Source organism: Artemia sp. Qi Xiang Cuo, chromosome 5, assembly GCF_049724085.1.
Source record: "Artemia sp. Qi Xiang Cuo chromosome 5, ASM4972408v1, whole genome shotgun sequence".
Classification (NCBI taxonomy): domain Eukaryota; kingdom Metazoa; phylum Arthropoda; class Branchiopoda; order Anostraca; family Artemiidae; genus Artemia; species Artemia sp. Qi Xiang Cuo.
This window is the reverse complement of record NC_142798.1, coordinates 74,625,696-74,649,747: the sequence shown is the minus strand read 5'-3', so window position 1 is coordinate 74,649,747 and position 24,052 is coordinate 74,625,696. Positions and strand designations below refer to the sequence as shown.

Below are 24,052 nucleotides of genomic sequence, written 5' to 3'. Positions count from 1 at the left end.
AGCACTCATGCTAAGAGGTCTGCAGCTGGGGCTTTTTTGACCTTGGGATTGATTAAGCATACTATTTTCTCTCATTCCCCATCTTCTTTATAAGGGACCTGTGCATCCTAAGCTTGAATTTGGAATGTCTCTTGCCTCTCCATATTTTAAAAAAGATCTAAAAATTCTTGAAGATGTGCAGAGACGTGCCAGTAAAGTGACATCTGGCATGCAAGAGCTTTCCTGCCCTGTAAGAGTATCAAAGTTAAATCTCCCGACACTTGTTTAGAAGACAAATATAGAGGATGTCATGTTAGCCTTTAAGTTATTGAAGGCAAAATTCTCCCAGCATTATTTCCTACTGCTGGTTCCAATTCAAGAACTAGAGGGCATCATCTGAAACTTGTCAAGCAGTCTACAATTTCTAGAGTCCGTACTCAATTCTTCTCAACACGTATTGTCAATAATTGGAGCAAATTATCTAATGAAACAGTTACTGCCAAATCCGTTGATGTTTTTAAATGAAGGCTAGATACTGAGTAGTCCTCCAGAGAGTGTAAACTCAATTGGGAGGCTACCAAAGATGCAACAGCAGTCACCAATGAACCTGCATACAACTAGTCATCATTCCAGAGCTCTACAAGGAGAAATCCTTGGATTGCTCCTAGCTGCAATTTAAGGTAATTTGCACACCATCTTGTCTTTGGTGTCTCTAATTGAGTGTCAGTTCTCATTCTCAAGAGGATTTCTGTGAGTTCTGGCAACATGTTCCACAGTGTATTTAAAGCCATGTAATTTACACACCATCTTATCTCTGATGAAGTTTTCACCTGAAGCTTGACTTTGATCTTTTCTATTGCCTCTGTCCAATAGATAAGGAACTCAGTACATCCAGTGTTGAAAGAGTGAATAACTCAAAGAATGATGAGCAAGGCTTGAGGAATCACAAGCTTGCTCTGCAAAGTTGTTTTTGTGTTGTGCCATACTACAAAAGTATGAGATTTTTTTTTGAAAATCCTGGTCACAAAAGTTCGAACCCTCTGTAAATGTCTTGACATGTTGCTTGCAAAGTGATACAACTGAAAGGCCAGCCTATCCTCATTCAGACTAGCATTTTAATGCACTATACTATTTTGTTTGTTTCTAAATGAGTGTCACTTTTCATTGTCAAGAGGAGCTCTGTGAGTTCTGGCAACTTGCTCCACATTGCAAGTAAAGCTATGTAATTTGCACACCATCTTGCTTCTGATGTCTCTAATCAAGTATCACTTTTTATTGTCAAGATGATCTTTGTGAGTTCTATCAATATGTTCCACATTGCAAGTAAAGTTATGCAATTTGCACACCATCTTGCCTCTGATGTCTATAATCAAGTGTCACGTTTCATTGTCAACATTATCTCTGTGAGTTCTGGCGACGTGTTCAGCATTGCAAGTAAAGTTATGTAATTTGCACTCCATCTTGCCTCTGATGTCTCTAATCAAGTGTCACTTTTCATTGTCAAGACAGTCTCTGTGAGTTTTGGCAACATGTTCCACATTGCAAGTAAAGCTATGTAATTTGCACACCATCTTGTCTCTGATGTCTCTAATCAAGTATCACTTTTCATTGCCAAGATGATCTCGGTGAGTTCTGGCAGCATGTTCCACATTGCAAGTAAAGCTATGTAATTTGCACACCATCTTGCCTCTGATGTCTTTAATTAAGTGTCATTTTTCATTATCAAGATGATCTCTGTGATTTCTAGCAACATGTTCCACATTGCAAGTAAAGCTATGTAATTTGCACACCATCTTGCCTCTTATGTCTCTAATCAAGTGTCACTTTTCATTGCCAAGATGATCTCTGTGAGTTCTGACAACATGTTGCACATTGCAAGTAAAGCTATGTAATTTGCACGCCATCTTGCCTCTGATGTCTCTAATCAAGTGTCACTTTTCATTGCCAAGATGATCTCTGTGAGTTCTGGCAACATGTTCCACATTGCAAGTAAAGCTGTGTAATTTGCAAACCATCTTGTTCTTGGTGTCTCTAATTGATTGTCAACTCTCATTGTCAAAAGGATCTCTGAGAGTTCTGGCAACATGTTCCACATTGCAAGTAAAGCTATGTAATTTGCACACCATCTTGCCTCTGATTTCTTTAATTAAGTGTCAATTTTCACTGTCAAGATGATCTCTGTGATTTCTGGCAACATGTTCCACATTGCAAGTAAAGCTATGTAATTTGCACACCATCTTGCCTCTTATGCCTCTAATCAAGTGCCACTTTTCATTGCCAAGATGATCTCTTTGATTTCTGGCAACATTTTCCACATTGCAAGTAAAGCTATGTAATTTGCATACCATCTTGCCTCTTACGTCTCTAATCAAGTGTCAATTTTCATTGTCAAGAGGAGCTCTGTGAGTTCTGGCAACATGCTCCACATTGCAAGTACAACTATGTAATTTGCACAACCATTTTACCTCTGATATATCCAATCATTTGTCACTTCATTGTCAAGAGGATCTCTGTGAGTTCTGAAATGCTGATCACAAAAACTTGAACTCTCTCTAAATGTCTTGACATGTTGCTGGCAAAGTGATACAACTGAAAGGCCAGCCTATTCTCATTCAGACTAGAATTTTAATACACAATACTATTTTGTTTGTCTCTAATTGAGTGTCACTTTTTATTGTCAAGAGGAGCTCTGTGAGTTCTGGCAACATGCTCCACATTGCAAGTACAACTATGTAATTTGCACACCAGCTTACCTCTGATATATCCAATCATTTGTCATTTCATTGTCAAGAGGATCTCTGTGAGTTCTGAAATGCTGATCACAAAAACTTGAACTCTCTCTAAATGTCTTGACATGTTGCTGGCAAAGTGATACAACTGAACGGCCAGCCTATTCTCATTCAGACTAGAATTTTAATACACTATACTTTTTTGTTTGTCTCTAATTGAGTGTCACTTTTTATTGTCAAGAGGAGCTCTGTGAGTTCTGGCAACATGCTCCACATTGCAAGTACAACTATGAAATTTGCACTCCAGCTTACCTCTGATATATCCAATCATTTGTCACTTCATTGTCAAGAGGATCTCTGTGAGTTCTGAAATGCTGATCACAAAAACTTGAACTCTCTCTAAATGTCTTGACATGTTGCTGGCAAAGTGATACAACTGAAAGGCCAGCCTATTCTCATTCAGACTAAAATTTTAATACACTATACTTTTTTGTTTGTCTCTAATTGAGTGTCACTTTTTATTGTCAAGAGGAGCTCTGTGAGTTCTGGCAACATGCTCCACATTGCAAGTACAACTATGTAATTTGCACACCAGCTTACCTCTGATATATCCAATCATTTGTCATTTCATTGTCAAGAGGATCTCTGTGAGTTCTGAAATGCTGATCACAAAAACTTGAACTCTCTCTAAATGTCTTGACATGTTGCTGGCAAAGTGATACAACTGAAAGGCCAGCCTATTCTCATTCAGACTAAAATTTTAATACACTATACTATTTTGTTTGTCTCCAATTGAGTGTCACTTTTTATTGTCAAGAGGAGCTCTTTGAGTTCTGGCAACATGCTCCACATTGCAAGTACAACTATGTTATTTGCACACCAGCTTACCTCTGATATATCCAATCATTTGTCACTTCATTGTCAAGAGGATCTCTGTGAGTTCTGAAATGCTGATCACAAAAACTTGAACTCTCTCTAAATGTCTTGACATGTTGCTGGCAAAGTGATACAACTGAAAGGCCAGCCTATTCTTATTCAGACTAGAATTTTAATACACTATACTATTTTGTTTGTCTCTATTGAGTGTCACTTTTTATTGTCAAGAGGAGCTCTGTGAGTTCTGGCAACATGCTCCACATTGCAAGTACAACTATGTTATTTGCACACCAGCTTACCTCTGATATATCCAATCATTTGTCACTTCATTGTCAAGAGGATCTCTGTGAGTTCTGAAATGCTGATCACAAAAACTTGAACTCTCTCTAAATGTCTTGACATGTTGCTGGCAAAGTGATACAACTGAAAGGCCAGCCTATTCTTATTCAGACTAGAATTTTAATACACTATACTATTTTGTTTGTCTCCAATTGAGTGTCACTTTTTATTGTCAAGAGGAGCTCTGTGAGTTCTGGCAACATGCTCCACATTGCAAGTACAACTATGTTATTTGCACACCAGCTTACCTCTGATATATCCAATCATTTGTCACTTCATTGTCAAGAGGATCTCTGTGAGTTCTGAAATGCTGATCACAAAAACTTGAACTCTCTAAATGTCTTGACATGTTGCTGGCAAAGTGATACAACTGAAAGGCCAGCCTATTCTTATTCAGACTAGAATTTTAATACACTATACTATTTTGTTTGTCTCCAATTGAGTGTCACTTTTTATTGTCAAGAGGAGCTCTGTGAGTTCTGGCAACATGCTCCACATTGCAAGTACAACTATGTTATTTGCACACCAGCTTACCTCTGATATATCCAATCATTTGTCACTTCATTGTCAAGAGGATCTCTGTGAGTTCTGAAATGCTGATCACAAAAACTTGAACTCTCTCTAAATGTCTTGACATGTTGCTGGCAAAGTGATACAACTGAAAGGCCAGCCTATTCTTATTCAGACTAGAATTTTAATACACTATACTATTTTGTTTGTCTCTAATTGAGTGTCACTTTTTATTGTCAAGAGGAGCTCTGTGAGTTCTGGCAACATGCTCCACATTGCAAGTACAACTATGTAATTTGCACACCATCTTGCCTCTTATGTCTCTAATCAAGTGTCACTTTTCATTGCCAAGATGATCTCTGTGAGTTCTGACAACATGTTCCACATTGCAAGTAAAGCTATGTAATTTGCACACCATCTTGCCTCTAATCAAGTGCCACTTTTCATTGCCAAGATGATCTCTTTGATTTCTGGCAACATTTTCCACATTGCAAGTAAAGCTATGTAATTTGCATACCATCTTGCCTCTTACGTCTCTAATCAAGTGTCAATTTTCATTGTCAAGAGGAGCTCTGTGAGTTCTGGCAACATGCTCCACATTGCAAGTACAACAATGTAATTTGCACAACCATTTTACCTCTGATATATCCAATCATTTGTCACTTCATTGTCAAGAGGATCTCTGTGAGTTCTGAAATGCTGATCACAAAAACTTGAACTCTCTCTAAATGTCTTGACATGTTGCTGGTAAAGTGATACAACTGAAAGGCCAGCCTATTCTCATTCAGACTAGAATTTTAATACACTATACTTTTTTGTTTGTCTCTAATTGAGTGTCACTTTTTATTGTCAAGAGGATCTCTGTGAGTTCTGAAATGCTGATCACAAAAACTTGAACTCTCTCTAAATGTCTTGACATGTTGCTGGCAAAGTGATACAACTGAAAGGCCAGCCTATTCTTATTCAGACTAGAATTTTAATACACTATACTATTTTGTTTGTCTCCAATTGAGTGTCACTTTTTATTGTCAAGAGGAGCTCTGTGAGTTGTGGCAACATGCTCCACATTGCAAGTACAACTATGTAATTTGCACACCAGCTTACCTCTGATATATCCAATCATTTGTCACTTCATTGTCAAGAGGATCTCTGTGAGTTCTGAAATGCTGATCACAAAAACTTGAACTTTCTCTAAATGTCTTGATGTGTTGCTGGCAAAGTGATACAACTGAAAGGCCAGCCTATTCTTATTCAGACTAGAATTTTAATACACTATACTATTTTGTTTGTCTCTAATTGAGTGTCACTTTTTATTGTCAAGAGGAGCTCTGTAAGTTCTGGCAACATGCTCCACATTGCAAGTACAACTATGTAATTTGCACACCAGCTTACCTCTGATATATCCAATCATTTGTCACTTCATTGTCTAGAGGATCTCTGTGAGTTCTGAAATGCTGATCACAAAAACTTGAACTCTCTCTAAATGTCTTGACATGTTGCTGGCAAAGTGATACAACTGAAAGGCCAGCATATTCTCATTCAGACTAGAATTTTAATACACTATACTATTTTGTTTGTCTCTAATTGAGTGTCACTTTTTATTGTCAAGAGGAGCTCTGTGAGTTCTGGCAACATGCTCCACATTGCAAGTACAACTATGTAATTTGCACACCAGCTTACCTCTGATATATCCAATCATTTGTCACTTCATTGTCAAGAGGATCTCTGTGAGTTCTGAAATGCTGATCACAAAAACTTGAACTCTCTCTAAATGTCTTGACATGTTGCTGGCAAAGTGATACAACTGAAAGGCCAGCCTATCCTCATTCAGACTAGCATTTTAATACACTATACTATTTTGTTGGCTGGATCCAGGGCCTGTCTTTAATTGTGATTTCACTGTGTTTAACATGTGCTCTCTAACTAACAACTGTATTGTATGCCAAACAACCAAACATTCTGCACGACTCACTTCTAGTAAGGCTTGTTTTTGGAATGATTGTTGTCACTGATGATACCACAAAAAAAAATGTCAAGAGAACCAAAAGTAAATAACAATACCTTTTTATCACTGCAAAGTTAAAAATTGCTATTGTCTAATCTCATATCCTCTCTTACTGAAGATTTTAAGGAACACTTATTTCATAATGTTTATAAGCTGGTTAAAATTATACATAAAGAGGAAGACATAAGATTTTAGTAACTATAGACGAACTATGCTTTTACTAGTGGTAACAAAAGCAATTGACAGCAACACTATTTTTCAAGTTTCTAGTTGGTCATTTAAACATAGATAAACAGAGACATTACTTTCAAAAAGAGCTTTAGTTTCAGTGGTTTACATCTGAAGTGCATTTTTGTAAGCTATTCATATTATTCCTTCTATGTATGGCAGCAAGGGAAGCCAAATGACTGTGCCTTCTCCAAACCTGATTGGTTCTTTTGTGTTATTTTGTAAAATTTCCACCCAGTAAAAAGAAACAAGTCTTGAGCTACAAGATTTTTCGCAAGTAGTCCCTCTGTTTCTCTGAGGTCTGGTCATAAAGAGACATGCTAACAGAAAAATAACCAAACAATTAAATGATGCTACAATGGAAGATACACTTGATTCTAGATAAAGTGATTGTTTAATTGACAAACAGTTCCTGAATTATATATCTTGCTTCTTCAGAAACCTTAGAAAAGGTTTTCAGAAAAGAAGGAAAATATGGTATCCAAATAATTAAGCAAGTGGTAGAGATACACCTGAATTAAGCAACGAAAGATGGCTTTCAAAATAAACCCAGGAATAATATGTTTAAGTTCTCTTTGAATAATTGTGTAAGATAAAACTTACATCTTTTAGTTATAATTTAACCAAAATAGTTGAATTCTAAAAAAAAATAAAATAAAAAATGCAGTACAAGTCACATAACAGTGACAAAATATAACTCATTAAGGAGCCTGTATTAGGAAAAAATGCTGTATTCTGGTGCAGGGCTTGTAAAAACTCTGTACTTTCTATTAAATTCCCTAGTTTGTGTTAATGTTATTTTGTGGAGATTTTAAAATTAATAAGCGTATTGCAGTTTGGCCGTTTATTAATTTGTGACCCAACTGTGCTAATTACAATTTTGTCATAACATTTTTAATTTCTTATTATTGTTATATCTTTCAGAAGGAGGAGAACTGATATGTCCTTGCAGTTGTTAGTAAAATGACAGTAATAGCCTTCTGGTTTTGTTTTTATTTGTGTATTTGAAGATGGAGCACATAGGGCACAGCCAAATGCTAAAAGAAGAGCCTGTTTACAATCCCGAGCCTCCATTGGATCAAGATAACCTTCTCTTTATGATTCAATCCTCTGTCAAGTAAGTTGAAGTTCATTTTCCTAATTTTGAGTTTCTCTCTCATTCTGTCTTTACCTCTCTGCTCCCTGCCTTTTTCATAATCTGTCCCTCCCTTTCTCCTCTCTATCATTGTTCATCTGTCTCCCCTGTCACACTTTCTCCCTCCCTCTCTCTTTTCTTTTTTTGTCTGTCCATCTGCCTGCCTCTCTCTAGTCTCTTAATCTGTGTCTAGCTATCTCCCTCTCTCTTTTGATCTTTCAATTTTTCTCTCTCCTCTGTTTTTAGCCCCCTCTTGCTTTTCTGTCCATCCAGGATAAATCTTCTGTTCCTCCTCCATCTTTCTTGGGGCCTTACCTCTGTGCACATAGACGTTAAAAAATGAATTCAACTTCAGCAGCAGACTCTCATATAGAAAGTTAGTATAGGGCTTTATTTAAGACCAACCAAATGGCTGGACCTCATATATCATGGACTCCATGATAGTTAATTCTTGATATTTCACCTGTTGATCTCCTGTAATCAACTTGATATTTCACCTGTTGGCAAATGGAATTCGCCACCCAGCTTGGCAAACTGAATTCGCCACCCAGCCTGGCGAATTCCGTTTAAATACAGAAAAGCAAAATTTAAAAAAGGTAGGACCGGTTTCAAAAAATATTTTCTTATGCTTGAAAAAAATATGGTGTCACCAAATACAATTATAGGGATACGGTACCTAAAAACAGCTAGGTATAAGACAGCACCTAAGTACGAGCATTAAGTACGAGGCTAATTTTTTCAAAAAGCTTAGAAACAAACTAAGTAGACTTGGCTAGGGTAAATTTTGAATGGTTAATAAGTAATAAATCATCTGCATAAGCAATATAAGTATTGAACCACATTTTTCGCACAGCCTACTGTTTGAAATACGGTCAGTCGGCTGGGTACCCAGTACAGTCCTTAAGCAATTTCTCTGGAAAACATCTTGCAAATCTTCATCCGCTTTTCGGAGCGCCCATGCTTCAGAGCCATATTTGGCCACAGTCATCACCTGTAGCTTCTAATATTCTAATCTTGGTTTGCACACTTATCTTCCAATTTTTCAAAACTTTTTTTAACTGTGAAAAAACACCCTGAGCCTTGGCTATTCTACTTTTAAAATCTTCACTGCTCCCACCATCTTTACTAATAATACTACCAAGGTAAGTGAAGCTGCCCACCTGATCAATCTTTTCATTACCCAATGTCACCTTTTCATCACTCATTCCTAGCCTTATTGACTTATTGACCTAAGTTCCTATTTCCTTTAAATCTTTCTTTATGACGTCCTCCCACCCCAGACGTGGAAGACCTGCTTTCCGTTTAGCCCTAGACGATTGACCGAAAAGAACAATCTTCGGCAATCTATCATCGTTCATCCGCACAACGTTCCCTAGCCACCTCAACCTTTCTTTCATTATAGCCCTAGAGAGTGGTATTGAACCAAATTTTTCGTACAGCCTATTGTTTGAAATACAGTTAGTCAGCCGGGTACCCAGAAGAATGCTTACGCAATTTCTAGCAAAGCTTCATACGTTTTACGGAGCACCCATGCTTTACAGCCGTATTTGACCACTGTCATCACTGTAGCTTCAAATATTCTAATCTTGGTTAGCAGACTTATCTTCCTATTCTTCCAAACTTTTTTTTAAGTGTGAAAAACACCCTGAGGCTTGGCTATTCTACTTTTAAAATCTTCACTGCTCCCACCATCTTTACTAATAATACTACCAAGGTAAGTGAAGCTGCCCACTTGATCAATCTGTTCATTACCCAACGTCACCTTTTCATCACTCATTCCTAGCCTTATTGACTTATTGACCTAAGTTCCCATTTCCTTTAAATCTTTCTTTATGACGTCCTCTCACCCCAGACGTGGAAGTCCTGCTTTCCGTTTAGCCCTAGACGATTGACCGAAAAGAACAATATTCGGCAATCTATCATCGTTCATCCGCACAACGTTCCCTAGCCACCTCAACCTTTCTTTCATTATAGCCCTTGAGAGTGGTATTGAACCAAATTCTTCGTACAGCCTATTGTTTGAAATACAGTTAGTCAGCCGGGTACCCAGAAGAATGCTTACGCAATTTATCTGGAAAAAATCTAGCAAATCTTCATACGCTTTTCGGAGCACCCATGCTTTACAGCCATATTTGACCAATGTCATCACTGTAGCTTCAAATATTCTAATCTTGGTTAGCAGACTTATCTTCCTATTCTTTCAAACTTTTTTTTAGTGTGAAAAACACCCTGACGCTTGGCTATTCTACTTTTAACATCTTCACTGCTCCCACCATCTTTACTAATAATACTACCAAGGTAAGTGAAGCTGCCCACCTGATCAATCTGTTCATTACCCAACGTCACCTTTTCATCACTCATTCCTAGCCTTATTGACCTAAGTTCCCATTTCCTTTAAATCTTTCTTTATGACGTCCTCCCACCCCAGACGTGGAAGACCTGCTTTCCGTTTAGCCCTAGACGATTGACCGAAAAGAACAATCTTCGGCAATCTATCATCGTTCATCCGCACAAGGTTCCCTAGCCACCTCAACCTTTCTTTCATTATAGCCCTAGAGAGTGGTATTGAACCAAATTTTTCGTACAGCCTATTGTTTGAAATACAGTTAGTCAGCCGGGTACCCAGAAGAATGCTTACGCAATTTCTAGCAAAGCTTCATACGCTTTTCGGAGCACCCATGCTTTACAGCCATATTTGACCAATGTCATCACTGTAGCTTCAAATATTCTAATCTTGGTTAGCAGACTTATCTTCCTATTAAGTGTGAAAAACACCCTGAGCCTTGGCTATTCTACTTTTAAAATCTTCACTTCTCCCATCATCTTTAATAATAATACTACCAAGGTAAGTGAAGCTGCCCACCTCATCAAGCTTTTCATTACCTTTTCATCTTCACTGTTTCCTAGCCTTAGTGACATGCTCTTCTTAACATTTATTTTCAAACCTACTCTAGCACCCTGAACTCGCAAAACCTCTAAAAGTTCATTCATTTTGCTCACACTATATATATATATATATATATATATATATATATATATATATATATATATATATGTTTATTTATTTGATGTAGTTATGTGAGCTTGTTATGTGTATGGGATTAAATAAGAAAAAAAAAAAACTCTTTTCAACTGAAAGTAAGGAGCAACATTAAAACTTGAAAATGAAAAGAAATTATTCCATATATGATGGATACTTTCCTCAACCTTCGCTCTTTACGCTAAAATCTTAAAGCTCTTTAAGAATAATTCTCCTTTAAATTCAACTGCCCTTGTGTTTGAGCATTCTTTCTTAAAGAATTATGGCAAAAAGTCAAACTTTACCGTAAAGAGCAAGGGTCAAGGAAGAGACAGCCACCCTCGTATATAGAATAATTTTGTTCTCTCTACTTTCTGTTGGAAAAGCTTGTTTTTTTAATTTTATTTCTGACCGTTTTTCAAGTCATGAAAGAAAGTCTCCTCCCTCCTCCCGTGTAAAATTTTCCTTGGAAAATTTCCCTAGAAACTTTTCTCCCCAAGGAAAATTATCCCTGTGGAAAATTTACCTTTGCAAAAAGCCCCCCCCCCCGAAAAAAAAAATAATCTGCAAGTTTCCCGATAACATAGGCTATGCTGTATGTAAACAGTTGACAAATTGAACAACTTATAGCCCTTTCCTTGGGGCCTGTGGGTGTTCTGTCATCCCCAAAGGCATAGAAAAGGGACGTGGAAAAGAGTAAAGGGATTTGGGAGGGAAGATAGTTCCCTCCAATCTGTTTGTTCACTTAAAACGACCGCTAGAACTTTTTTCAATGAAAATATCTAATAATGGTATTTTCCAAACCGGGCAGGGGGGGGGGCTTGACTTCATTAAAGGCTGTTCCACTTGCTTCATAGATCTTCCTTTTATCAATAAGATTTACTTTATCCAGGGGCACCATTCTTAAAAATATAGGGGGAGTAAGGACCCCTATTAATTTTCAAAATAAAGACTTAAAAAAAAAAAAAAAAAAGGGAAGGGGGCAGCCCACCCGCCCTGAATCTCGGGCAAGTGACCCAAAAATAAAAAAAAAATTGTGAAAAATTCAAATTTTTTTTCAGAATGTGGGGCTAAGCTTAGGCAACGAATAGGTACTATTTGAAAGATGGCTTTAAACGATTGTTTGCCAGTTATTTCAAGCAAATTTATGGTCCTATGTCAATTTTAAATTCTTGGTCAACCTTCTTAAGACCATAGGCGGGTGTGCCTTGTTTGCTTCTTTTTGAATTCTTGATCAGCATGCCTTAGACTCTAGGCAGGCATGCCTTCCCAAAAACTAACCTGACAAGTATGTGTCCAATAAGAGAGTAACTTAAGGGTTCTGGTGGTTCAAGTCTTCTCCTACTGAAACATGTGACACGAAGTGAGGGGTGAAATACGAGTTTCTCCAAACAGACGTTGCTAAACCGCAAGTTTTGAGGGCGTGGGCTTTGGCACCCTAAAAATTTTCAGATCAAAAGTGTCATTTGGCACAGCCCTTATTTAATTTTTTTTATTTATTAATAAAAAAAAATGTAGAATAGAAAATATTATCTGTATTTTTTCTACAGTTCTGACTCACTAGAGAAAATCAATCGAATATTAAGGCAGATTGAGCTGCTCAGCGATGTCGAGAAACTTATATTATATTTAAAGTTACCTGGGAGTGAAGAAATATCAATTGATCCATTACGCTGGTAAGTGGTCTTCAATATTTGGAATTTCAAAACGTCCGAAAGTAGATCAAAGAGAATGGGAAGTTTTTCAGAATAAGATCTTTGGCGATTGAAAATACGAAGACATGAATTTAATCTGAAAGTGTAGTGTCTGACACCATTAAGAAAGTAGATAATTGCTAAAGAAATTGCATAATTGATGTAAATAATCTGCAAAACTATAGGAATAAAATTGCAATTTCTCTCAAACAGATATCTAATTGAATCTGTTAAAGAATCATTTAGACTCAAAATCCAGTTCTCATAAAGTAGGCCTATGTTAGCTTTGGAAAATCTTGGTAGCTTAAGTATATTAGTTGATTTTCATCTGACAGGCTTATTGATGACAAAATTCTGCTATCCTCACAATCCGATTTATTTTTAAGTTGAAAACGCAAATATACAGTAATACATGGTTGTCTAACAACGGAGCAAAATCGCTCAACGCTAGATGGTGTTGGATTTCCTTTTCAACACTTGCGCCAGTTTCTGCTCTTGTAGGTTTCCTATACTTTTTGTTATAGACCCAGGACTTCATGTGTCTGAACGTTCTAATACAGTCCTATCCACATATAAGATACTACTTCGGCTACTATGAACTCATTGTAGCACCAAGCCGCCTGAGACCAAACTGCTGAACATGTTGATCCTCCATCCCAATGTATTCAAAACTTCCCTTTTTACCACCTCCCGAGAAGTTCCGTGTTTCTTTAACTCCTTCCAGATGCGAAGGGGCCGAAAAGAACAATTTTTGGCCTAGTCATCTCAACCTTTCTCTCATTATATGACCAGAAAGGGGGATAGAACCATATTTTTCATATAGCTTTTAGTTTGATATACAGGAAGGGAAATGGGTAGTCTAAACTATATGCAGACAATTCCTTTGGAAAATATATAACAATTCCTCCGCCGTCTTCCGAAGCGCCCACGTTTCAGAACCATACTTGACCAGTGTTGTCAGATACAAAGCAAAATAAGGAATAATTATAAGAAAAAAAAATTATAGTGCAAAACTTGTGGGTTCTAGTATCATAATTCTGGAAATGATGTCCAGTATCAGTAGCATATATCTGAATTGAGTTTGTCAAATTGTGGCTAAAAACTGTAGATACAATTGAACGTCTTTTAATCCCAAAATTTTGGTAAAAAAGAAGAAAATTTTTAGATTGGGATGGAGGAAGAGCGTGCGTAGCTGTGTTGGCATCACGCGGCTTGGTGCTGCGGTGAGTTATTAGTAGTAGTAGTAATATTAGTATTAAAAAATGATGGTTTATTATAAGTACTGATTACCTTTGAGGTAAGGGGCCATAGTTTTGGGTCTCTTGTTTGCTTGCTTCAGTATTTCAACTAGATTTATTTTTAATCTAAGGACCCTAAATTTTTGATGACTTAAAAATTTATCCTGTTAAAAAACCCCACTTCCCCAGTAGCAATAATACTAATATGATTATCGACTTTCATTCGTCTCATGGATGTTTCAAAAGAATGTGCATTGCTATTTACTGATCCTAAGATTTCAGGCTTTCACTTATCTCAATGACATTCGGAGACAGAAAAAAAAATGTCTTGCGCAGTACTGCGCTGCTATTTGGCAACCATGCTTTGGACTTGTTAAATATAAATTTTCTTCTATTGACTTTTTTATGTTCAGTAGTTAAATACACATCATAAATAAAAAATGTCATATAATTCTGATTTTCTTTAGTCGGTCAGAGATTTGTTATCTGACGATATGTATCTGAAACTCTATTCGTAATGATTTGTCTTTTGTCTTCTCCCTCGGTCCTTGGCTCGTAGGGTATTTGGCTTTTACACAGCAGACAATTATAGTACACTGAAGATTTTTCCTTCAGTTCTTTTAGATGTTTTTAATGTTTTCTTTAGTTCTCTTAAATTTTCTTCTGTCATTTTTCTTCCTCTAGTTGCTTTTTTTTCTGTATTTGTGTGTGCATTCTCAACGTTTTATCTGTTTCTGGTTTTTTAAATCATTATTTCTGTAATTTTTCTTCGCTTTAAAAAGAGATAATTGGAGCCCGATAGCGATTTCTGTTCCAACATTTTTTTTCCCTCCTTTTATCTTTCAATTTATGCTCTTTTTCACGCGGTATAATGTAGGTGGGATGTGAGTATAGCCTATTTTGCAAAATCTTGGGAAAGGAAGAATTTTGTCGGTTTTCATTGTTTTTCAATGAGACTATCAATTCAATTCAATTTATTAAATACTACAATAAATACAGCTAAGCGCTAGAGGTCCCAAGAAGCATAGCTTGTAGAGGACCTCGTATCAATCACAAAATCCACACAAAACAAATCAGGGAAGGAAAAAAAATACAACAATATCTCAAAAATATAAACACAATGTGAGAAAAATCAACAAAAAAAAACAAAAAAAAACAACTGCTACACATTAACCTTTGACTTAATTTTATCAAAACTGAAAATGTCCTGTAATTTATTAAAATTCCAACCATTAATAATATTATTAAACAACGGGGTTCGAATCTAATTCAAAATAATAAGAGAGGAGAAAAGAAAAAAAAACTATACAAAGTAAAGTGGAAAAAATAGATAAAGCAAAATGAATAAAGAAATAAAGAAAAAAAAACGAAATTACTTCAAGCCTTAGAGAATATTTTTCTGCAAAGGGAAGAAGAGTTTTTGATAAGAGAAAGTTTACTGGGAATAGTGTTCCAAAGAGCAATTGCTCTATAAAATAGTGACCTCTGAGCTGTTGAGGATACTCTTTGAGGCAACCAAAATTGGTGAACACAGTTCCGAAGCAAAGTCTGTCACTTACGTGTTGATGCTAGATCAAAGTAGGATAAGATGTTTGGAGGAAGCGAGAAATTAAAGGCTCGATGAGCTAGTTTTAGGTTCAACTTCTTAATAACCAAATCTAGTGCATCCAGACATGTATCATAGTAAAGATCAGGTGTAGGATAGAGTCAGAGAGGGTAAAGAGTTGTCGTCATTGGTCTTTTCTGTACTGCCCAGAGTTGCCGAAGAGAAGAATAGTTAGTATTGCCCCATACAGTGCAGCAATAAGAAAGATAAGGAAGGACAAATGCATAGTAAAGAGAAAGCGTTACATCGGGAGGAAGAAACTGATTGGCACGATGAAGCATAGACACTTGACGAGAAGTTATAGAATGTGTATAGGAAATATGAATATTGAAAGAAGGAAAACAATCAACATGCACACCAAGAAGTTTAACACGAGAGCACTGGGGAATTATATCAGTACCATAAAAAACAAAGATTGTTGGGGAAGGTTCAGACATGTGGTATGGGGTTCGAAAATGAATAATGCTACTCTTAGAGCTATTCAACAGCATCCCGTTCTGCTCACACCAGTCACGCACATGGTTGAGCAGAAGCTGAGCCTTAGCAACAGCAGAGGGCAGATCATTAGAAACCACAAAAAAATTACTATCGTCTGCAAACAAAACAGTGTGGGTATCAAGGTTGAGAGATGGAGGAAGGTCATTAATATAAATAAGAACGAGGAGTGGTCCCAAAACTGAGCCTTGATGTACCCCTTTGGAAACAAAGGCTAGATAAGAATATTTCCTATCGTAACGCACAAACTGTTATCTATTAGACAGGTAATATTTAAACCATTCAAAGGCAATTCCCCGAACTCCAAGTAGAGACAGTTTTCCCAGTAAGACAAAATGATCTACCATGTCGAAAGCTTTATAAAAGTCAAGAAATAGTCCTAGAACACAACGACCGTTGTCTATGTTAACACGCACGAATTCTGTAACGTCAACTAGAGCACATGCAGTAGAGAGTTTAGGTCGGAAGCCATACTGGTGATCAGACAGAACAGAACCGCTTCCAATTGAAGCACCAGCAGACAGGAATGAAAAAAACCTCTTATGCACAACTTTTTCAAGTAATTTCGAGAAAACTGGGAGAACTGATATAGGTCTATAATTTGACACTAAGCTGGGATTACACTTCTTAAAAAGAGAGATTACTTTTATAATTTTAAACGAATCAGATCAAATACCTTTTGAAATAGATAGATTAAAAATATGGGTAAGAGGTTCAACAACATAAGAAGAAACAGACTTAAGCACATGGTTTGTTAGTCTAAGCGCATCAGCTGTCATCAGCGCCATCACTTAAAGAAGAAATAAAATCACAGATCTCTATGCTTGTACAAGGAGTTAGAAAAATACTTCTCTCAGCTGGTGAAGATTTACCTAGTTTAGGAAAGGAGGGGGTCTTAACAGTTGGTAGGGTGGTAAAGTAAGATTTGAAAGCATTAGGCACAGAGGATTTTTCAATAGTTCAACTATCTGCATTTTTGAAGGCAGTAGGCTGTTTCTTTGATTGTTTCCTACGAGATAAAGCTTCATTAACTACACTCCAAACTTTCTGTAAATTACCTTTGCATTCCTGAATTTTCAACAAAAATAATTCTTCTTAGCTAGTCTAATTGTTGATGTTAATACATTCTTATAATGCTTTTACTTTGATAAATTATCAGGATCAAGGCTTTTGTAAGCCAGCTTAAAAAGCTCTGACTTCTGCATTGTTGATCTCACAAGACTAGGAGACATCCAAGGCATCTTGGGTTTATATTTACTAGAAGATTTTACTACGGGAAATTTTTTTTTCATTTACGACTTTACGAAGATTTACGACTCATTAATGAGGCTGAAACCCTATTAACATCCTCAGAATTCATTACTGAACACCAATCACTAGCACTAAGATCAGACATAAGGTTATGAACATTGCTCTGACTATAAATTCTTGAATAAGACTCACCTCTGGTATCCTCTTGGCTCAGCATTTTTAATCTGGGAACAGAACAATAAATTGGAAAATGGTCAGAAAGATCAGAGAAAATAATACCAGAGGAAAATTTAATATCATTTTTAGAAGACAGAAAAATGTTGTCAATCATAGTTGCAGAAGATCTGTCTGGATCAACACGAGTAGGAAAGAAAATGCAAGGAAGAAGGCCAGAGGACAGCTTTGTTAATTTTAGTTACTATTATTATTTTTTTTTTTTTTACATTTTTCATTTCATTTTTTTTTTTCCATTTTTTTTTTATCATTTTGGGTTTCATTTATAGCCTCTGTTTAGCTAGCAATTCTCTGCAGAAACGCTAGGTGGTAGAATGTTTTTTTTTTTCTGAAATTTGCTAAGTCTTGGTTTTCTCATTACTATATATATATATATATATATATATATATATATATATATATATATATATATATATATATATATATATATATATATATATATATATATATATATATATATATATATATATATATATATATATATATATATATATATATATATATATATATATATATATATATATATATAAATATATAAATATATTTTGCAGTAGGTTGCATATGGTTGCATCAAGACATGGCTAATTGTAGACAGAGAAAAGCTAAGACAGATAGTTCAAGTATTTGAGAGGCAAATGTTTAAATGGCTGGGGCTGCACGGGTAAGGTGTATATGTATTTTTTTAATCTGAAATACTCTTGGGGGTGGGCTATAGCTACAGAAGCCATGGTCTTCGATACTTAAATTTCGATATTTTTTCTATGTTAAATGCATGGGCAGGTGCTTTTTTTGAAGAGTGCCATTTTTAGTATTTTTCTTTTAAAAATGCTCCCCCTCCACCTAGATTTTAAAATATACCTTTTTTTGTATCTTCATTAAGAACAAAAAACTTTGCTACCTTCGCCATACATTCCTGACAATTGGTGCCATTGGTTAGTATAGTAATTCCTCACCGGGACGCTAGGTTGCAGACATTTTTTTATGTATGTTATTTGACTGAAATTTGCTTAGGTTGATATTATTGTTAGTTTGAATGACTCATTATTTATAGATTCCCAGTTATTTGTTTTGCAGTTTAACATTTAACAATTATTTGTTCTTCTTTTTTAACAGTCCCTTAAATCCACTTGGAAGTAGATCAGAGCTGCAGCAGACTTTGGCTTGGATAAGAACTCATTTAGAGCCAGATAGAGAGGTATCACTCCCCAAACAAGATGTCTACGAGGAGTATCTGTAAGCATGATATATTTTAATGTCTCATTTATTTTATGCTTTGCTATTTAACATAAAAAAAAAAAACATTTGCTTTCATTTTTGGTATACTGATGGAAAATACGGAGAAAGTGGAAAAATCAAGACTTTTTGCGGTTGGTACTCAAAAGCTCCCCTTGCATTGGTGTCTCTATATCAGCATATGAACACTGGAAATATTAAATAGATAAATTAGTTTAATAGTGGCTACCCGAATATTCTCTGATAACTATGTTATGTTTCCACTTATGTTGCTATTTCCAGCTTCTAGGTCAATATCAGCAGCGTCGGGTCTTCTTTCTTCTCAAAATATTTGTATTACAATTTGCTTAATGTCCACTCAGTTGGCATTTCCTTCTGTTTTCAACACCTTCTGTTTTCCTGCTATGTCTCAGTCGCCATTTCCTTTCTCTCTCTTTCTTTTTGTCTTTCTGTAATCTCTCTTCTCCTTCCTTTCTCTTTTGTTTTTATCTTTAAATTTGATAGGATAGATGACTTTTATTGAGTATTTCTATCTCAAATTGCTTCAAGAGCGGATTAAAAGCGCTTGAATTGCTATTATTCGGCTGTCATCCGACAAAACCTAGTATCTACATCTGAGTAAGTTCTGAGAAAAACCCAAAAGACGTTGTTTTTTAAAGCTGCTTCTTTTGCAATATAATTTTTAATGTTTTAAAGTATCACAAAAAAAGAAAATAATTCACTGATTCCAGATATACCGATTATAAATTCATCGTATTTTTAAAATGTAGGAAAAAGTAGATACTAGGTTTTGGCAGTGTTTTCCTGCCGAAGCCAACAGGAAATTCCACTGACAGAACCTAGCATCTACACCTGTTTGCATTTAAAAAAATGTTCGCAATGCTCGAGCGGCTTCTAACATACCAAATTTCGACGAATTTAAGGGTGTTTGAACAAATATACATTCAGACTTGTATTCTTCTTCATATGGGTCATCTTTTCAAGTTTGGTACAGAAGTGATCGGAACGTTTTCCCGAAATTGGCGCCTATTGCTCGGCATCATTGGGCATAACTTCTGTACAATGGCGTCTTTTTCTCTTTGGAAATGCCTCTTGGTGTTAAATCTTTGTCAGGTATTTTCCTATGGTTAAATGACTTTTGAAGAAAGTCAGATACCTCAACTTCCTCGTTCTCAAAGCTGGTGCGATAAAACAGGTTTCAGGATCTTTTACAGAATTCAGCTTCAACAATGTCTTTCAAGTAATGCAGCTTGACCTTCTTTGTGCTAGCTCTCTTTTTTTAGGTCCAATTTCTGAAGGAACTGTCCATTTGATTGTGAACTTTCCATGTCCAGCAGTTATTTCTTTCCTTGACCCACTGTCACAAGTGAAAAAATCAACAAAATCATTGTATCTGCATTTTGTTGTTGATCTTGTAACTTCTATTGGATTTTTTTTACTTTTATTATAGATTTTTGCTGGTCTTTGCATTTTTATTTCAAACACAATTTTGCTGTTTTGTGTTTAGTTGATCTTGTTACTTTTGCTGGATTTTACGCAACTAGTAAACCATACGCATTCCTAGATTTTCTGGCAAAAAAAATCTTTCAAAAGTTGACGCGTGGCGCGAAGATTTGATCCAATCGGTACACTAAGATACGTCAGTGTATCTTGTGCTTTAATAACATATTCGCATAACTAAACATTTGTTGGGCAATCTGAACGGTGATTGAACACCAGGAACTCAGTCTTACTCTCATTAAATTGAAGACCAATACGTTCATGCTATGGAGAATTCGAAAATTTTCCTCAATTCCAAAGGCTTTTCTATTAATACCAAGGATGTCATCAGCATAGTTAGCTAGCGAAACATCAATACCTTTAAATATACATATGGTTAGAACGTTCTGTTGTTGCACAATGACAGTATTATTAAACAGGGGCGGAAAAATAACAGCGTCCTGTCTAATTCCCTTTTTACTGTAATTGAAGGAGTGAGTTCCAACGTACCAGGTGAGATTAACTCTGGCATTTAGCTTTTTATACATATCACGTATCGATTTGATGACAGAAATATTAACTCCACGCTTATAAGCAGTCTATGAGATATGTGGATGTATACCCGTGTCGAAAGTGCTAGATGCGTCTAACCATGGTTGCCACCAGCTGAAGAAAAAAAAAATCCATGGCAAGCGTAAGAAAAAAATATCCATGGCTTGTTCATGGCAGCCCACCCCCAGGGTTGCCACCAGCCGAAGAAAAAAATCCATGGCAAGCACTGTTGCCAAAGGTGCGAAAAAATTTACCGCTCGCGACGCTTCGCCTCGCTCCCAGGTACGGCTTTTCGATGACATAGAACTTCGTTCATATAGATGCAACGTGAAAGAGCACGGTTTGCATTTTTTTTTTTCATGTGATTGTTCGTCTAATGCGCTAGGATATTTCAATGTATCTCGCAAACCAGCAAAATGTAGAATATTCCGTCATTAGAGAGGAACCGTGAGTAAATGCGAAAACCGTGAGATCGCATCTGTGTGAACGAAGAGTAAAGCTAGGTTCTGACCAGAAGTGAAAGAAGTAGGAAACTGCCTAGGCGCAATGCTGGTCTCAAATCAGGCTGGACCTTCGCGCCCGTTTATTCCGGCTGATTTCTTCGTACGAAAAGATAGGCGATTCGGCAAGAAGAAAACGTTTGCATGAAGAAACGTGGAGGGTTGAGCCTGATTAGATGCGCTCGACTTTCCTACTTCTGTTATGGTTATTTACTTTTGGTTCTGACAGAGCGGGATACCGATTCTTGCCCCGACTCGACTATTTTGCAACATGGAGATAAATGGCGTTCAATTGCTAGGTGACGGGAATCAAAAATTGTTGTGATTTCCCTCTCTGCTGATAGAAGTACTGTGGTGCGCAAGAATGAAAAGCTGACTGATCTTGTGCCTTGAATAGTACTTAATCGATGCATGACATTGTGAAAATACAAAAAAAAAAAAAAATTATATATGCATTCTACATTCTATAACCAGTATTCCAATCCCAATCAGGAATGGTTTATTAGTGAACTGCAAATAACAATAAAGACGCAAGTTTGCATAGCATAAACACTGACACGAACCTTATAAATCCATATCATAATTTTGGAACACCGACTTATCATTGGGAGTAAATTTGGCAGAGCATAGAGTCAAAATTAACCATGACTTCGTGAAGAAACTTGACTCCCCCTTTGAAGGGCTAACGAACGGGCCGTAAGCGGCCGAATTAACGTAGCTATCGGCAAATTCTCCCTAAAGCTTGACCGAACGACTAATACTAAAAGTATCTGAAACATCTAGCTGTCTAAGCTATAGAGTGCACAATCACAGTGGGGCTTCTAGGATGCTTCAGTCTGTGTCAAGAGTAAGGAAAGGGGAGAATTATACGCGGCGATTCGAGCTTCTAGTTCAGCTGTTTGCATGGGTTCTATTGCATGGCTAAGGTTCTATAGTAACTCACCCTCCAACTGGTGCCCACACTGACCTCCATAAGCCAATGAAGAGTACTTTCCACACAACGGTCGAAATATTCACGTTTTGAAACATATAAGTCGTCAATTGTCCAAAACTTCAGTTACTTGCTTAATTTCATTGTCAACAGAAGAACTTCTATACTACATATAAAACTTGTCTTCACATGTGGAAATATTGCCAAGTACAACTTCTATTTGACGCTGAGATTTTTATACCAAATTGAGAAATTTATACCAAATAAATAATTGAAAGCTGATTCCAGCTCTCAAGCTGTTTTCTGTTCTATCTAAGTCGGCTCAAAGTACCTCTTCTCAATAATAAACCTAGAATAACCTGAACCCAGAGAACAACACTCAACCAGCATAGGTCTCCTGTACAGCCATTTTCAAATTACCTAGGTGGGGGCAAAAGCAGAGGCAGATTTATTGTTTTTGTGTTTGAGGATGGTTAAAACTGGTCAAAATAAATCACATACCAGAAGTTTTGAATTTCCCGCTCTTCTTCAGCACATTAGCTGGGGCGCAATCTGTGGCCACAGATGTAATAGTAGTGAGACAGCTGCTCCGGTAACCCAATTTGGCTCGCCGTAAAGATTGCTTTTCTGAACGACGCCAATTCCATACAATGTAAAAAAAAAAATGCATGTTTTTGATTGAAAAATCCATGGCGTTTCCAAAATCCATGGCAGGGGTGGAAAAATCCATGTTTTCATGGATAAATCCATGGCAGTTGCAACCCTGCGTCTAGTCCAGAAAAACATAATACCTCACTATTTTCATGAGCATGTAGAAGTAAATTAGCAGTCAAATGGTGAGCATGGTCGCGGCCTACTCCTTCCTTGAAGTCGAATTGGTTATTCGGTGTATAACACTTACCAGATATCGTGTCCATAATTAGTAACTCAAAACTTTGCACAATGCCGGTGACACCGTAATTGGCCTGAAAGAAGAACATTGGTCTGAGGGCTTTCCCCTTTTTAATACCAGGGCTATTACTCCAGTACTGAACAAATCAGGAGCTATACCACAAAAGGATATCATCTGAAAGAGTAAGGTCAGATGCTCAATCAGGAGAGGGGACCCACATCTTATATGCTGTGCACAGAGGCCATCAACACCACGAGAAGTTTTCTTTTGTAACTTAGAAATGCACTCAGTAACCACAGATCGAGTAACAATAAAACTGATTTCATCAATTGATTGGCCTAAGCAACCATCAAGCTCCCCTTCATATTTATTTGACAATGATGGATCAGGCTCAGAGAATTCACTTATAAAGTAACCATACCACTGGTCACTGGTAATTTTAAAAGCATTATAGGCTTTTGAATTATCTCTTTTGAGCACTTTCCATCCGAAATTAGGTTCACTTGTGTCTTTACTTGATAGTTCAGCTGCTGATTTAGCCTGGTGTTGCCTAAGCATTTTCGCAAAATATAGCTTTGTTTTCAGACGAATTTTCATTTACCAATCCTTGTTTTGGCATACCACACTCCTTCCAGGCATGAAAACAAAATTTCGATTTAGCACAAGAATCAACGACGTCTGGGTTACCTGACCAACCATGCTTCTCAATTCCAAGACGTACTGTTCGTATGGGTGCTGCACTAGCACGCTCGGTAGCGCGTTGAGCGCTAACGATCTCTGCACAGTAAATAGTCAGCAATGTTTGCTTCTCTAAAAAGGTTAATAGTTATTTTTAGGAAAGTAGATGAGACGGCACTTTCATCTTTTTCAAAATAGAATCACTAACAGTCTGGAACGTAGACATATCAAACACTTCGTGGTAACGAACTGTATAGTAAGAGCGACTCGTCTCAATAGTAGCCGAAATCCTAAAAAACAGAATTTTTATATCGATAGATACATAAAAAGAATAGGATGTTTATGCTGATTTTAAATATATAAATTTCATCAAGTTTAGTCTTATCCATCAAAAGTTACGAGACTGAGAATATTTGCCCTATTTTCAAAAAAAGGGGGAAACGCCCCCT

General features: G+C 36.6%; 1 protein-coding gene across 3 annotated transcripts in view; it reads left to right on the top strand.

The window, feature by feature from the left end:
* LOC148952513 (uncharacterized) overlaps positions 1 to 24,052 on the top strand; it is a 183,321-nt gene that overhangs the window by 9,185 nt on the left and 150,084 nt on the right. For 2 of the 3 annotated variants that reach the window (XM_089088997.1, XM_089088998.1), the window contains exons 2-4: positions 7,591 to 7,783; positions 12,371 to 12,496; positions 18,452 to 18,571. In XM_089088997.1, coding sequence (XP_088945123.1) covers positions 7,677 to 7,783; positions 12,371 to 12,496; positions 18,452 to 18,571 — 353 coding nt within the window. In that variant the 5' untranslated portion in view covers positions 7,591 to 7,676. Of the gene's footprint in view, positions 1 to 7,590; positions 7,784 to 12,370; positions 12,497 to 18,451; positions 18,572 to 24,052 lie in introns of those variants that run through there. The other variant, XM_089088999.1, reaches the window with a different exon arrangement.